General features: G+C 40.7%; 1 protein-coding gene across 1 annotated transcript in view; it reads right to left on the bottom strand.

The window, feature by feature from the left end:
- The window catches only part of RNASET2 (ribonuclease T2), a 43,909-nt gene extending 27,279 nt beyond the window's left edge, over nucleotides 1-16,630 (bottom strand). The window contains exons 1-3 of the mRNA XM_050949185.1: nucleotides 16,526-16,630; nucleotides 8,296-8,400; nucleotides 5,761-5,827 (exon numbers count right to left, since the gene is read on the bottom strand). Of these exons, the coding sequence (XP_050805142.1) occupies nucleotides 5,761-5,827; nucleotides 8,296-8,384 (156 nt within the window). The 5' untranslated portion in view covers nucleotides 8,385-8,400; nucleotides 16,526-16,630. The remainder of the gene's footprint in view (nucleotides 1-5,760; nucleotides 5,828-8,295; nucleotides 8,401-16,525) is intronic.
- Nucleotides 16,631-17,098: the final 468 nt, after the last annotated feature.

Here is a 17,098-nt window from a genome sequence, read left to right as displayed (position 1 = left end):
TTAAAGACTGTGAGGTGCTCAGAGACCACTGAAATGGGGGCCATATAAGTACCTGTGATAAATAGATCTAGGTTAAATGAAAATTTGTTTCATTTATATAGATCCTACAAAAATAATTTCATCCACGATGAACACCAAAGCAACAGTGAAAATGGAAACCAGAGGCTGGCTTCTGTAGTTACGATATAAGCTGTTGTTTATGGGGAACACATGGGACAAGAGCTGTCCCTCACAAATACCTAGCAGAGGCCTCTTGCAAGTAAACACTTGCTGGAAATACTTACAGATTTATAGAACTATAACACAATTGCTCTGACGTAACCTGGTTTTAGAATAAGCTCATTCAGAAGAATACATTTTACCCTAAGCACTAATATATTGTATCTGTAGTGGAACATGTCTCGTGTGTAACACCAGCACAAATACGAGATTATCCAGTTCAGAGAAGGAACATATTGTAAAGGCGACTGTACAGTTAAATAATTTTGAAAATGTGGAAGGCATAACTGACACAAAATTGCAGGCCATCAGGCCAACTAATTTTTAGAAACAGCAACATTTGCATATGACTAACAGAGGAAGAAAGCAACAACTTTATTTGGTGTCCATAAGCAAGGACTTTTTGGTCTAATGACAGATCAAAACAGCAGTGGTTCACCATAATCCCTTTGATTGCATAACTAGTATAACTTTATTTTATTTGATGTATCTCTTTTTCCTTGTAACCTTTAATATACAGTCACAACTAAAACCCTGCAGCTAGGAACATCTTTGATCGTATCAGTGTTAATAAATCTATTATTGAAAACTGGTTTCATTCTTAAATGAAATGTGTGATGCTAGCAGACCAGGCATCAGCTCATGCCAAGGTCCCCGGGTCTCAAGTGGACACTGATAAATATATAGCTGGAATCTGTCTGGCTCACTTGTGGGTTAATATTGATAAAATAATTGTGACACAAATATGGAGAGTGATACATAGAAGAAAGTGAAATTGTCAGAATTTCAAGAAACTGTTTAGATTATTGAATGCTTGGGAGTTGCTGCATGCATTAATCTTATTTGTAATATTTGTGTTCCAAATTGTAATGTAACACTTGAGCAGTTGTATTGTGAGCCCCTGTGACTGCATATAGGAGACAGACATTAATTATTGTGAAGAGATGCTCTTCTACAGAAATTGTTACATCCCTCCTGAAAGTGGCGGAGACCTATTGATACCAGGTGGGCTACGGTTGGATCTTACAACTGGAAACTCCCTACATCTGGAATGAGAAATCTTTAGTCCTGTTGACTCTATTTCTTGTTTTGCTCTCCTCCTCATGAAGATCAGTCACACAAGCGGACTCCTTCCATCAGCTGAGTTTGCAGCTGAGAACATATGGCAGGAGGGGCATAAAAACCTCAAACCAAAGGAATTAAGGATCTCTATGTTGCTTGGATTCTGTGGGGCAAGGTGTTTCTAGGTATAAGCAAGAGATCCATACATGCTTAGCCTGGGTTAGCCCTGAAGGACAAACAGAGCTTGTTGATTATAGAAGCCTATATTACCTTTTGAAATCTAGGACTAACTCATTTGTGTGTCTGTGGATATGTCTACACAGCAGTTAAAAACCTACCACAATTAATTAATTTACATCACAATTAAACAGCCCCTTAGCCTGAGTCAGCGCTGTTTAACTGTGGTGTTAATTAATTAATTAATTGTGGTGGGAGAGTCCCAGAGCCCAGGCTCCAGCCCAAGCCCAAACATCTGCACCACAATTAACAGCCAAACGAGCCTGAGTCAGCTGGCATGAACCAGCCACGGGTGTCCAATTGCAATGTAAACAGAGCCTATATTTGCTTGCTTTATCCTTGTAAATAACTCTAGTTTCCTTTCCCTATTTAGTAGGACTTCATACAGTTTACAAATGTTGTCTTTGGTGTGAGATCTAAAGCACAATTGACCTGGGGTAAGTGACTGGTCCATTGGGATTAGGAGTAACCTGATTATTGCTGTGATTCTCAGCATAAGGGACCATCTGTCACAGAGATTGACTCAGCTGCGTGTCAAGACAGATGGAATACCCAAGGACTGTCTGTGACTCCATGTTAAGACTGTTAAAGTACCTGAGGAGTTTGCACTTGGTGCAGTTAGTTGGTAAAATTTACGTTTAAAACTCTCAACCAATTAGGGGTTTGTGCCCTGGTTTTTAGCAGTCTGTCCTGGAATTGGTATTGGTGGTATTGCGGCACTCTGTTTATGCATTCTGTTTAACAGTCAGCCGTATTTCCTTTCTCCTAGGTGGCTCTCTCATTTCTTCAATTGCTATGGGTGGTAAAAAGCAGATTTAAGCAGAGCTGAGGATGTGGCCTTTATCTTCCTTCCTGTTCTCCCCTTGCTCACTAAGACAGAGACTGGATGACCAAACTCTTGCAACAGATTTCCTCTCTCCACAGGCCTCCATATTCCCAATGAATGGCAGGGCAGCTACCGCTACTGTGTGCCAAAATAAGTATCTCCAGAGCAGGAAGCACTTAAAATAGACCCTCTGCCTTAATCAACTCCAAGAAAGAAAGGCACAGTCATAAAAGCTTCCCTCCTCCAGTACCTTAGCCTAAATTCCCCAGCTGGGGGTGGGGGGGGGGGAGGAAACAACCTTTCCTATTTAACTGTTCCCATTTCCATCTAACAGGGTTCACAATCCCCTAGAATTGAACAGTCCTCTAACTCCTACAGAATCATAAATCACCATCACTGAAGCCACAATGACGAGTCAAATGTAACAGCAGACTCCTCCTTTAAAGAGTTCTCAAGCACAGCTTTTAAGTAGTTTATAATGTTATCTCTGTATTAGAAATAGCAGTGAAAGCGTCAAAGTGACTCAAAGGCTAAGTAATGGGAAGTTGACATTAGAAAAAAATTCGTTGCACAAAATGCTACATTTATGGGAGGTTGATTAATCATCGGAACAATTTATTAATGGAAGCGGTAAATTCATCATCACTCAGAGTCATTAAATTGAGATAGGATGCCTTTCTAAAAGAGATGGTCTAGTTCACCCACAAGTTACTGGGCTCAATAATGTTCACTTACGGAGGAGGAAGAACAATTTTCTCCACTGTAGGAATCCCTAGGTGAAATTCTAAAGCCTGTGTTATGCAGGAGGTCAGACTAGTTGACCCTAATGGTCCCTTCTGGCCTTAATCTATTAACACAAAACCTAAACATACAATGTCCCATCTAACCAAGTCAGAGAAAAAATGTACTCAAAAGTTACCATACACAAAGTAATAGCTTAAAATGTATAAACAGCTAAGGTACATATGCTCTCTGTTTTTAGCATGTACACTCTACTCAAGGGATTTCATAGTGATCATTAAGCAGATTTCATTTTAATTTACTAAAGAAAGATTTGCAGTTTTCTGAAAATCTTTTCTGTACACACAAACAACTACAGCCGATAGGAATAAAGATGAAAGTCATCTGCATGCCAAGCAAGAGTTTAACCTCCTGGAGACAGCCCTGAATGTAAGCAAAGTAGCTGACTGACTGACTGACACACCCACCCACTGCACCCCTTCAGGAAATACAACCTATAAATAATAATCATTTGCGTGGAGTATTCCATCATCAAAGCACTTTACAAAAATGAATGATAGAATCTGTGTTGCAATCTCCTGTATCCAGTCATTTTTTTAAAGTCTTTAGAGAAAAAAGAAGGCACAATGCTAGCGATATTTTCTTCTTGAAATTAATATGTAAATCATTTGAAAGACACTTAAGAAACAGATTTTTTTGCAGCTTAAAAGACTCTATATTTTTTTGAACCAACAGTTGTATTCTGGAACCCTACCTTCCATATATTACCTGATGTTAACAGGAAGAAATCTGTAAGTTTTGAAAGCATAGGAGGTGGAACTGAAGTTAAGATTCTTGTAACCACTCAAGGGTGTGAAATGGTGCAAAAAGTCACCTAATAATTATATTCTTTCAGAGTTTCTCTAGTCCATTAGATACACTTATATCCATTTTGATTCCTCTCCCTACATGAGACACTTTATGGATTACTGTTAAAAGAGCCTGCTTTTTGGTAGCTTGCAAGTCTTCAGTTATCCTGCTTGCAGCTTCTCCATTTTAGCTCACAGGGTTATATGACTTTTTAGCCAAATTCAGAGTTCTAGAATTAAAAGCAGCAGCCAGGGTGCATGCACAGTAATAAAATATTTTACTTTGATAGTCTGCATGTCTCATTCATTTAACCAAAGATTTGCAAGGCCCTTGATTTTGGGTTGCCTCTGTTTGAATGCTTTGAATGTCGCCAAATTTTCAAAGTGCACACAAGCAGAAGTACACCTAAAGTAACTGTGAACTGTATGCACCCAACAGCACTGAAAATCAGACCTAATATGCCTCAAATTGGACACCCAAAATCAGCTATCATGTTTGAAAAATTGGCTAAGTTCTCCACCATCACTGCCCCACCAATTTATAATACTGTAGAGCCCAACTCCTGCTCCCTCAGAAGAGTTTAACACTGTATATGTTTTACTGTTGCTGCTTTTCTCCCTAATTTGACTCCTGAAACAGGGCTGAGAAGCCTAAAAGGCTGCCCTTAAACAAGAGAGAGTGCCCCTGAATGCTATAGTTACAGGTATAAACGTGTCTCTCTCAGCCCTCGTCCAGACTAACCCGCGGCATCGGCGGGTTAAAATCGATTGCTCGGGGATCGATATATCGCGTCTAGTCTGGACGCGGTGTATCGATCCCCGAGCGCGCTTACATCGATTCCGGAACTCCATCAATCCGAACGGAGTTCCGGAATCGACGCGGAGAGCCGCGGACATCGATGCCGCGCCGTCCAGACTGGTGAGTACCTCGATTTTAGAAATTCGACTTCAGCTACGTTATTCTCGTAGCTGAAGTTGCGTATCTAAAATCGATTTTAATTCCTAGTCTGGACGTGGCCTCAGAATTGCCGTTTCAGATGTGTAGCAGTAACACTTGCCCTAGCTGAGGCTTCTCTTTATTATTGCCTCGGCCAATCTGATTGAGAACCCCCAAAAAATTAAGCTTAAATTTGAAGTCAGCAGCAAAAAAGCAGATCTCTGTTGTGTCTCCTTCCTTGGTAAAAAAAAACCCACTTAACAGAATTTAAATGTCATTGGGACTGAAAGGAAGTACATTTATTTGCTAAGCACTTTACAAACATACCTGGAAACTCTGTGTTCTAGAATTCCTGCCAGAATTCCTGGACATATCAGTGATAGATATTGATTTTTTTCAGTTTTAACCCATATTTAACTACAGCACTAAAACAATAGAGCCAATATTGTGACGCTTAATCAAATTGGTAGACAGTTATTCTTATGACTAGTCCATTGACTTCAGTGAAACCACTCATGTGAGTAACTGCCCACTAAACTGAACTAGGTTTACATAGCTGTATGAGCCTAAGACTGTGAGGAGCCATTGCTCATTGTATGTTTTATTATTAAGGCTTATATGCTACCTCTTAGGGCTATAGACTGTTATGGATATGGCACCCGCCACTTGTTCTTTACTGTTGCTCTCGAGCCACTGAAAGATGTGACAAACAACAGATATTAACTAATACTCAGAGAAGTGAGAGTATCAAAATGCAAGTAGGTTTAAATATTTCAGGGATTTTACTATAATACTGGGTTCATCTTATTTTCAGCCATATACTGCATGATCTACACAGTACCATTTACAATGATATATTTAAAAAAAAACAAAAACAAAATAAAGCTCACCTTGCATACGGTCACGGGCCAGTGATGAACAAGGAACAGCTTTTTCCAAGTGTGAGGATGGTGCTCACTGGAGAGGAAGAGATGAAACATTTATTTTCTGCACGCATTTCAAAAAGCAAAACTCTTCCAACTAATGACACATTGCTAAGTAGTGTAACACACATTGATTTTAATCAATTATTATTTATTCTTTTTGCAGCTGTGCCTAAGGAACCCAAACAAGGAGTAGTGACTTGCTATATAAGGCAGTGCACAAAGAAATAGCGGGTTTTGATTGTTATTAATATTTTACTTATTGCTAATTTCACTGATGGCAGCTCACCTCTCTACAGATTTTCTATTTAATATAGAGAGAATAGTAATAAGTTTATTAGATTTAGAAGAGCACTTACTTGGACACTTTTTCTTATAAAAATAAAAAGCTCATTTAGAGGGTGCCAGGAGTCTCCTAATTTTTCTTCATGTCTGTGTTACTTGAAAAGGGTGTGGACAGCATTCTTGAAACAGTTAAGTGTTCTTCTAAAACAATCACTATGATCACACAGGAGTGGTGAAAATGACATAACTGTAAGGGCAATGCACTTACACAACAGATTCATATTGACGAGTAAAGCCAGGTTAATAATTTGGGATGGGATAGGAAAAGAGTGGAATAAGGAGACCGGATAGCTGCAGATGTGTTGAGAAACGGAGTGGAAATGGGGAGGGGGGGAAAGGGCTGTCATGCATAATAGTAGTTATTAAATAAAGCATATGTTAAAACCTTACAAAACCTCAGTTGGCTCAAGTCAACAGAATGACCTGCAGAACTGACAGAGTAAATGGCTGCTAACCTCTTTTGAACTGCCAATTTGTCATATGCCCTTTGCTAGAACAAATGTGAAAGAGAAAAGGAAATAAAACAATTATTTGAGAAGGTTAATTTTCCCCAAGCAGGGAGAAGCAGGAAAACATATTTATGGTTTTAAGTTGTCATGAAGTTATCCTCAATTCTGAATCTGTCCACATGTGGTTTTGCACTATTAAGAGATAAAATGTAGCCAACTAAACAGACAGTCAGATTTATGTGTGGTTTTTAATTCATTATACTCAATGGCTGTGGAACAAATCAGGCATAGCCACAATAATAACTATCAACATTTTTCCTACTGAGATCATTAACTGGCCCTATATTACACAGTTATTGTTGGATATTCTAATATTTTGCAACAGTGAAAGATGTCTTTGTGCTGTGTGAGTTCTAAATAAAAAATAACTCCCCACACAACAAAACTCTCTTTTTTTGGACTTGAAATTGTAGAAGTTCCACTACTATACCAATCATTCCAAAACTAAACATTACCCCTTATACACACACTCAAAAACTTTATTAACTTAGGGCCAGATTCACAAACGGATTTAGGTGCTTAAAGCCCAGGCATGACAACATACACACACACACACACACCCCACCTGTTGTCTAACCCTGTGATAACTAAACTCACTTGGCACCTACATGGCTCCCATTGTGGAGGACTATCAACCTACTTCTCAGAGAAAATGTCATGAATTTGAGTGTCTCTCCCAGAATATCAGAAACCAAACATTGTTAACACAATACCTTCCCTCTCTGAATGTGACCCATTCACATAACAGATAATTCTAGAATAACTGCAAAAAAACTGAGCCATTACCTGCCACTTTGAGCTATGCATCTCTTAGGCCTGGTCTGCACTAGAAATGGATATTGGTAAGCTAAGTAACTCAGGGGTGTGAAAAATTTGCAACTGAGAGATGTAGTTTTACTGACCTATTCCCTGGTGTAGCCAGCACTAGGTCCATGGAAGAATTCTTCCATGGACCTAGCTACTATCTCTCAGGAAGATGGATTACCTATGCTGATGGGAGAATCTCTCCTGTCAGTGTAGGTAGTGCCTTCACTGAAGTGATACAATGGAGTACCCTGCATTGCTGTAGCATTTTAAGTGTAGATATACCCTTAGCTAGTGAGCCAAAAGCACCTAGGACCTTTACTAACTGAAATATGACATAGCTTTTAAAGAAGAACATCTACCATCACCTCCAACTCAGCAAAAAATGGGTCTGTCTTAGGCCTAATAAACATTTTCATTACACACTTCACTTTGTCACAGTGGTCATGCTTAAAAACTTGTCAGTTTCATTAGCTATCTAAATTGACACAACATTGAGCAGGTTTTCTGTTTATTATTTATAGGCACTGCCTAAAACAAATACAAGATTAATATTAATTATGAAGCAAAAGTGTAATGTTTTTAACTGAAACAAGTTTCCTCCCTTCTTCTTTCTGCCATATTAACAATTTTTTCTTAGGCATAAAAAAGCAACTTCATTCATACAGTATCATTATGCTAACTATGCAGAGACAAAAATATAGTGCATCAAAAATAGCACAAGATGAAACAAAAATTTCCCATTGATAAAAACCCAACCATATTCCAGAAGTTTAAGTTCTGCTTTAAAAACAAATAAACTAATTTGGTAAGATATTAGAAACTTTTCCAACTGATAACTTACCTTTCCAGGAATTTATATGAAGTACACCCAGAATAGAAAGCTAGACAAAAACAACCCAGAATCAAATAATGTCCTGTAGCCGGCTTCATTTTATTTAATATATATCTATAAAGAGAAAAAGAAATCTGTAAAAATTACCAGACAGAGGTTTACTAGGTTTTAGGTGTTAGAAATAAACAACCTGCAGACACTACAGAAAAAACAGAATGCTATGTGAAATTTAAAACAAACAACACAACTTATTTTGACACATGAATATGCATTATCTTTTGAAAGTTGTACATGATTTTTTTGTCTGAAGTGTTAAATCTCATATTTCTCTAGAATCAGGGCTGAAACCACTGTCTTTTGTCTTACTTGTACAGCATATTATACCATTGGAAAGCTGGCCCCTGACATATACTGAGAGCTGAAGCATAATATTCATGTGTAAATAAGCTTTATGTTGCATAAACTTACATTACTGTTGAGTTCAAATGCACAACGTGATTAATTTAGGAAACCTCAAATTTAACACTAATATTCTGTTTGGCCCATCCAAGCTGAACCTTCATGAAAGCTCATTGGGACTAAAATATCATTTCTTTTCTACAGTTGAAATTCCCACCAATGCAGAAGGGCAGCGGAAGGCCTATGTTCTGCTTAATAATAGTTACACTTCAGCCCTCATAATAAGGTTTAAGTGGCATTTAAGTGGTTTGTAATCTTTGTGCTGGCCCTTTGCACAGTGTGGAGTTTCACCTTGAGTGCTTATTAAGGGGACACCACCAAGTCAGAACTCACATCTATCTGAAAGTGAGATTGTAAAAAGTAACACCCAAGATAACCAAAACATAAAACCTTCCGCACACAGTTCAGGTAGGATCAAAGGCATAGGGAGGGCCTGATTTTTAATGCAGACTTTCTCTTTTGTATCCACAATGCATTGCCAGGAAAGCTGTGAGAACAATTAATTGCAAGTGGAAAACTGTGCCTGCCAAAATGGAGACCTAGTTTGAAAATCTGGTCCTGAAAGTTTGGAGCTAGAAAACAAGAGAGATATTTCATGATTTCTTGGAAAAGAGTGTGACCCTATTGCTAATCATTTTTTTTCAGATTTCAACTTTTCTACAAGTTTTCAATCAAAATTTTGAATTGAAAAAATAAGATAATTTTGATGTTTCCCCATCATTTTCCCATCAGCACTGTAACATGCAAGAGTGCTGCTAGGAGACTCAAATTTCATTTCCTAGTCTGAGTCATATGACTTGGACCAGTGACACAAAGCTTAATATCATGTCACATGATAGAGGCCAATCTGCAACTCTAGTGGTTACAGCTTCTTCCCCTGCAACTAAATTCCTGACCGGCAAAATCTGTTCCGTTTTGGGGAAACTGCTTGCATCAGCTGCAGATCAACCCAGTGAGAGCAAGAAAAGGTGATTCAAGGGAAATGAGCCTCCCTGGAGATGAGCAGTGTTAGGGCTTGTCTACATCAGAAAGTTGCAGCGCTGGTGAGGGAGTTACAGCGCTGCAACTTAGGAGGTGTACACATCTGCAGGGCACCACCAGCGCTGCAACTCCCTTTTTGCAGCGCTGGCCGTACTCCCGTTTTGTCTCGGGTGTAGAGGATCCAGCGCTGGTGATCCAGCGCTGGTAATCAAGTATAGACGCTTACCAGCGCTTTTCTTGACCTCCGTGGAATAAGCAGGTATCCCAGCATACCTGAGGAAGCCTCTGGTAATCAAGCTGGTCTCCTTCCCCGGCTTGCTCTCGCGTTCCCCGAACCCCGAACAAGCAGGTCTCCTTCCCTGCGGTTTGCTGGGTGGTTCCGGGAACGCGAGAGCAAACCGCGGCGAAGCTGGTCTCCTTCCCCGGCTTGCTCTCGCGTTCCCCGAACCCCGAGCAAGCAGGTCTCCTTCCCTGAGGTTTGCTGGGTGGTTCCGGGAACGCGAGAGCAAACCGGGGAAGGAGACCAGCTTCGCCGCGGTTTGCTCTCGCGTTCCCGGAACCACCCTGCAAACCGCAGGGAAGGAGACCTGCTTGTTCGGGGAACGCGAGAGCAAACCGCGGCGAAGCTGGTCTCCTTTCCCGGGTTTGCTCTCACGTTCCCCGAACCACCCAGCAAACCGCAGGGAAGGAGACCTGCTTGCTCGGGGTTCGGGGAACGCGAGAGCAAGCCGGGGAAGGAGACCAGCTTCGCCGCGGTTTGCTCTCGCGTTCCCGGAACCACCCAGCAAACCGCAGGGAAGGAGACCTGCTTGTTCGGGGAACGCGAGAGCAAACCGCGGCGAAGCTGGTCTCCTTTCCCGGGTTTGCTCTCGCGTTCCCCGAACCACCCAGCAAACCGCAGGGAAGGAGACCTGCTTGTTCGGGGGTTCGGGGAACGCGAGAGCAAACCGGGAAAGGAGACCAGCTTCGCCGCGGTTTGCTCTCGCGTTCCCCGAACCTCCCTTGAAGCCGCCCAACAGCGCTGCAGTGTGGCCACATCTAACACCACTCGCAGCGCTGGTTGCTGTAAGTGTGGCCACTCTGCAGCGCTGGCCCTATACAGCTGTACTAATACAGCTGTAACAACCAGCGCTGCAAAATTTTAGATGTAGACATGGCCTTAGAATCATTACAAAAAGAAATTGGGGGCAAAACATAATGACCTAATTGCTTCCATGTACCTCCTTATTATCAAATTACTATTACACAAATCGGTATAGTGCAAGGTGGTTTGAATAACGAAACTGCAGTTTTCTAGACAAAGTTACAAGAAGCCATAATGGTGACACCTCTTTCTCTCGCTGGATGAAAAGAAGGGACACAACCCATATCCTGGGTGGAAATTTCAAGTCTTTGCCAAGAAGAGAACCAGGCAGCATTGCCCAGCAGAAAGTGTGGGGCGGGAAATGCCATTTTGTTCAATCTGCTGGTCTGCTCCCCAAAGCCAAAACATCTGGCTGAGAGACACTTTAAGCTGGACTGTCATTGGCTACCTAAAGTGCCCTCTTGCTTTGTATCTGCTCATGATAGACAAGATTTTAGCTTTCTATTAACTCTGCCTTTTAAAGTCCAATTTAGGAAGATCACTGTGAAAGCTGGAAAAAGAATAAGACCATAACTGTCATAATCCCGACAATGAATCATCCGAATGAACTTTATTAGCCCAGAGAAATGCAACTGAGAAGCTGAGCTAGAGAACTTCACTGCAGTTCTAACTAAAAACCAGCAAAATCACTTTTATAAAAACAATGTATTGTTTACCCAACTATGACTTGGTTATGGCTAGACTAAGTGCTTCTCAGAAAGCAGCAAAGAATCCTGTGGCACCTTATAGACTAACAGTCGTTTTCAAGCATGAGCTTTTGTGGGTGAATACCTGAGCTAAAACCCTCTGGATGACTAAAATGTATAATGTGCACTTGTATTTCACTTACACATTTAGTTTAGTTTAGTTATACTGAATCACTAACTCAATAGAAAGCATTGATGCTGGAGAAACTCATTACTCTGGCTAAGCTTGGTACTATTTACAACAGGAAACTGTGCTTCCCTACAGCAAAAATTAGCTGTGAGAAACCCAGAGTGTTTCTGAGAGCTCAGTCTAAAAATCATACAGATTTTGTGATCAAGAGAATTGACAGCTTCTTAAAAGAGGAAAAAACTTTGAATTGACTTGCAAGCTGAAAGTTTTACCACTATTTCAACTGTTGTTTAAACTAAGGCAAGAGCTTTCAGTGTTGGTGAAATTCCAGAGAAATTACAAAAGCTTCCAGATAATTACTTGCACATTATATTTGGGTTTAATATTTGATAATTTTGTGTGTGTGTGTTAGTGGTAAAGCTTGTCATGAGTGTCACCTGGATAAAACAATTTGTTAGTAATTAAGAAGCTTCTCTAAATTTTTTAAATTCCACTTAGAATGGTTTAGTTGAAATGATATCAGTAGTCCAATAACTCCATTGGCAGATAAATATAGATCCTTATCTCAAATCAAGCTTAAAGAAGCATAGTTCCACATTGATATAAAAAATCACCTGCCCAGACTAGTCTAAAACTAGGGAAGTTTGCCTTTGAAACAAGATTATGTTAAAACTGTGAATTAATTGATCTGCTTTATTATCTCTTGAAAAGCATAATGTTCCACATGGAGTTCAATTTTGATGTTGTAAACACTATCATTTAACCACGTTTAGTTTGCTTTCTGTGATTTCTTATTTGCTTTAAAAGAGAGGCTGGCTTATAAAACTCAAATTTCTAATAATTCTCCGGTTTGTGCTTCAGTTAAGGAACACAGATCCAAAGAATGCTGAGAAACCTAGTAGAGTAACTGCTTAAATAATTTAATTAACTAATGTGTGTTTTATAACTTTTATCACAACATACTACACATGCAAATAAACTCCTCCAATGATGGCCAAAGGGGAAAACTATGGCAGTCACCTTTACATATGAATGTGCAAAAATGGACACTAGCTTCAGGTGCCATCTCAAGCAAGACAGCACACACTTCCTCCAATGCAAAGCAGTAGGGGGGTTTCATCCAAAAACCCGATCAACATACATTACGTTCTGATATAACAATGCTCTTTAGCTTCAGCAACATTAAATCTCCACAACAGTGCAGCAAACAACCCTTTCCAAGTCTGAATAGTACTTAAATAACTAGAAAAAAAATTATATAACTCATTGGGCAAAATAGATCATTACAATGGGCTAGATTGCTTACAGGGGCCTAAATAGAACCTGCTCGCTAGCAGACAACTGTACCACAGTAAAATAAACAAAAGGCAGACAGACTATCACCCCATATAGACAGCGTGAAAGGGAAGAAGAGTGGTTTTATAGTTAGGACACAAGCTGCTCAATGAGGCAATCTACATTCTGTTCCTATCTGTACCATTCACTTCCAGTGGGATCTTGGGCTGATCTGTGCCTCCATTTCCTCACCTAGGGATAATAATACTCCACACCTCCAGGAGTGTTGCAAGCTTTAATTCACTGGTATTTGTGAGGTGTTTATACCATGGCAATGATGTATAAATATCTTATTAAATAACACTGAAATTGTAAAGTACATAGCACCATGGAGACACAACAGGTATGACTGTGAATGTAACGTGACAGAAGGAAGATAGAAATTGAAAGATATTTTATACTCCCTTGTCTAATTTACCAAGGAGTTATTGAAAGATACTCCTTCAAACTACTAGAAATACCGCTTTTCATCAAAAAGAGAGGAAGAAAAGAATTATGCAGCACTTCTAGTAGACAGCATATTGTACTGGGGCTCTCTACCCTTGCCTTGCCCTCCGATTTGTTTTCAGGAGGAGTATAAGGTGTAGGTCAGGGACTGGCAACCTTTGGCATGCAGCTGCATGTTTGGCTGATCGCGGCTCCCACTGACAGCAGTTCATCGCTCCAGGCCAATGGGGGTGGTGGGAAGCAGCAGCCAGCACAATCTTCGGCCCGTGCCACTTCCCGCAGCCCCCATTGGCCTGGGATGGCAAACCTGTGGCCGAATCTATGGGTGCAGCAGGTAAACAAACTGGCCCGGCCTGCCAGAGTGCTTACCTTGGCAGGCCGCGTGACAAAGGTTGCCAATCCCTAGAGTAGGTGTTGACCTACAAAAGAACTTTATGGAGCCCTAGTTACCTGCCACCTCAGTCCTGCAAAACTACACATGGTAAATCTAAATTTATGCATGCAAATTATCCTACTGAAGCCAATGGAACAACTCGCATGTGTAAAGTTAAGCCCATGTATAACTGTTTGCAGGATCCAGGTCATAGCGATTACTTTCTCTGCAGTGATTGCAATCATCACAGTACAATTGCATATGAGTTCCTGTTTCAAACAGGAGGAAACTTGGGGCAAGATACTCTCAATGTAAAGGTCCTTAGTAGGGCTGTCAAGTGATTAAAAAAATTAACCGCGATTAATCCTGTGATTAAAAAAATTAATCAAACGATTAGTCGCACTGTTAAACAATAATAGAATACCATTTATTTAAAGATTTCTGTATGTTTTCTACAATTTCAAATATATTGATTTCAGTTACAACACAGAATACAAAGTATACAGTGCTCACTTTATATTTATTTTTGATTACAAGTATTTGCACTGTAAAAAACAAAAGAAATTGTATTTTTCATTTCACCTTATACAAGAACTGTAATGCAATCTCTTTATTGTGAAAGTTGAACTTATAAATGTAGAATTATTTTTAAAAATGATTAAAAATAAAAATTAAACTTCAGAGCCTACAAGTCCACTCAGTCCTACTTCTTGTTTAGCCAATCACTCAGGCAAACACGTTTGTTTACATTTGCAGGAGATAATGCTGCCGGCTTCTAGTTTACATCACCTGAAAGTGAGAAGAGACATTCTAGTGACACTGTTGGAGCCAGTGTCGCAAGGTATTTACATGCCAGATGTGCTAAAGATTCATATGTCCCTTCATGCTTCAACTACCATTCCAGGGGACATGCATTCATGCTGATGACAGGTTCTGCTAGATAACAATCCAAAGCAGTGTGGACCGATGCATGTTCATTTTCTGAGTCAGATGCCACCAGCAGAAGGTTGATTTTCTTTTTTGGTGGCTCGGATTCTGTAATTTCTGCATCAGTGCATTGCTCTTTTAAGACGTCTGAAAGCATTGCTCCACACTTTGTTCCTCTAAAATTTTGGAAGGTACTTCAGATTCTTAAACCTTGGGTCAAGTTGTGTAGCTATCTTTAGAAATCTCACATTGGTACCTTCTTTGCATTTTGTGAAATCTGCAGTGAAAGTGTTCTTAAAATTAACAATGTTGTGGTTATCATGCAAAACTGCTATAAAATGAAATATATCGCAGAATGCGGGTAAAACTGAGCAGGGGACATACAATTCTCCCCCAAGAAGTTCAGTCACAAATTTAATTAATGCATAATTTTTTAAACTAGCGTCATCAGCATGGAAGCATGTCCTCTGGAATGGTGGCCGACGCACAGAAGAGGCATACGAATGTTTAGCATATCTGGCACATAAATACCTTGCAATGCCAGCTACACAAGTGCCATGCAAATGCCTGTTCTCACTTTCTGGTGACACTGTAAATAAGAAGAGGGCAGCATTATCTCCTGTAACTGTAAATAAACTTGTTTGTCTTAGCGATTGGCTGAACAAGAAGTAGGACCGAGTGGACTTGTAGGCTCTGAAGTTTTACATTGTTTTGTTTTTGAGTGCAGTTATATAACAAAAAAATCTACATTTCTAAATTGCACTTTCATGACAAAGAGATTGCACTACAGTACTTGTATGAGGTGAATTGAAAAATACTATTTCTTTTATCATCTTTACAATGCAAATATTTGTAATAAAAAAAAATATACACTTTAATTTCAATTACAACACAGAATACAATATATATGAAAATGTAGAAAAATATCCAAAATATTTAATACATTTCAACTGGGATTCTATTGTTTAACAGTGCAATTAATTGTGATTAATTTTTTATCACAACTAATATTTTGAGTTAATCGAGTGAGTTAACTTCAATTAATCGATAGCCCTAGTGCTTAGCTCTGGAATTGACTTCCCCACTTCACATACACACCAAGTCTGGATCTGTTGACCTTCAGGGACACTTAATTAATTTGCAACAGTATCAAGAGAGTACTCTCCTGCTCTGTGCTAGTTGCTATGATAACACTCAGGAGAACACAATCCCTCTCCCCACCCTCCCTTTGCAGGTTTTATTAACTAACTAAATAACCAGAGATCACATCTTTTCTTCAAGGGTTCCTCTGAGGAGAAAGACTGAATGGGGGACTGTGTGTGTGGATTAAGAATTAGGAGATATTTTTTGGTCATTGGCCCATTAGCCATATTTTTGTGTGTGTTAAATTTGGTGGTGCACACTGAAATCTGAATAAAAACTGCATACTCCCACGAGAAAGGAAAGGGATGGGACATTTTGCATCGTGCTGGGCAACAACATGCTACCAAATCAGAGAGGGACAACACCGGCAAATTGACACCTGAGATTAGATCCCAGACAACAAATTAGGCTGCTGTTCAATACACTACAGCCAGCAGTAAAGACACCCGGCGGAGCAGTTGTGTGGCTAGTCACACCAACAAAACTTCGATGTTGGGAGCGACGGGGTGACGCTGCTGGCCGGCGCTTCTCTATCTGAGCAGGCACCGGGGATCCAGCCTCTGCTCCCTCCCCCGTCACGAAGAGGCACGAACCCAGCCGCCCGCCCCCCTTACCTGGGCTTTGCTAACGCAGAGCCGGAGACAAGGTCTGGTCCAGGCAGCAGCCGCCTCGCTGCAGCGCAGGAGGCCACTTCCGTCAACAACCCGGAGCAGCCGGCATTAAACCCCGCCCCCAGGACAGGGCTGTATCCCAGCCCCTGCTCTGCCCTTTGCCCCTCTCAGCCAGGGCGGGTGAGCCGCTGACACGCGAGGCACCATTCAGTGCAGTGCGGTCCCAGTGGCGGGGCTACCTGTGGGAGCGTTAAGCGATGTGTTAGAAAGAGGCTGGGGTCCTCCAAGAGAGTTAGGCACCCAGCAGCTCCCACTGAAATTCAGTGGGGTTTGGGTGTCCAACTTCTTCCTTGGCAAATCTCAGCCTGTACCTTGCTGTATCTACCAGAAGTAGGTACAGTCTGCTCTGGCTAGGGCTTCACAATGGGTTTGTATTACCCTAATGCACCATTCCCTGACTTCACACACCCCACCTTTCCACTAGCACCCACCTGCTGAGGCTCACTTGTGTTGAGGGAGACACCTTCTTTGTGCACCAAGCTGGTGTTCTTTTCAAAAGCTCTCCTGAGAAGGATT

Source organism: Gopherus flavomarginatus, chromosome 4 (genome assembly GCF_025201925.1).
Source record: "Gopherus flavomarginatus isolate rGopFla2 chromosome 4, rGopFla2.mat.asm, whole genome shotgun sequence".
Classification (NCBI taxonomy): domain Eukaryota; kingdom Metazoa; phylum Chordata; order Testudines; family Testudinidae; genus Gopherus; species Gopherus flavomarginatus.
The sequence above is the reverse complement of the archived record's forward strand: the minus strand, read 5'-3'. Positions and strand labels throughout refer to the sequence as shown.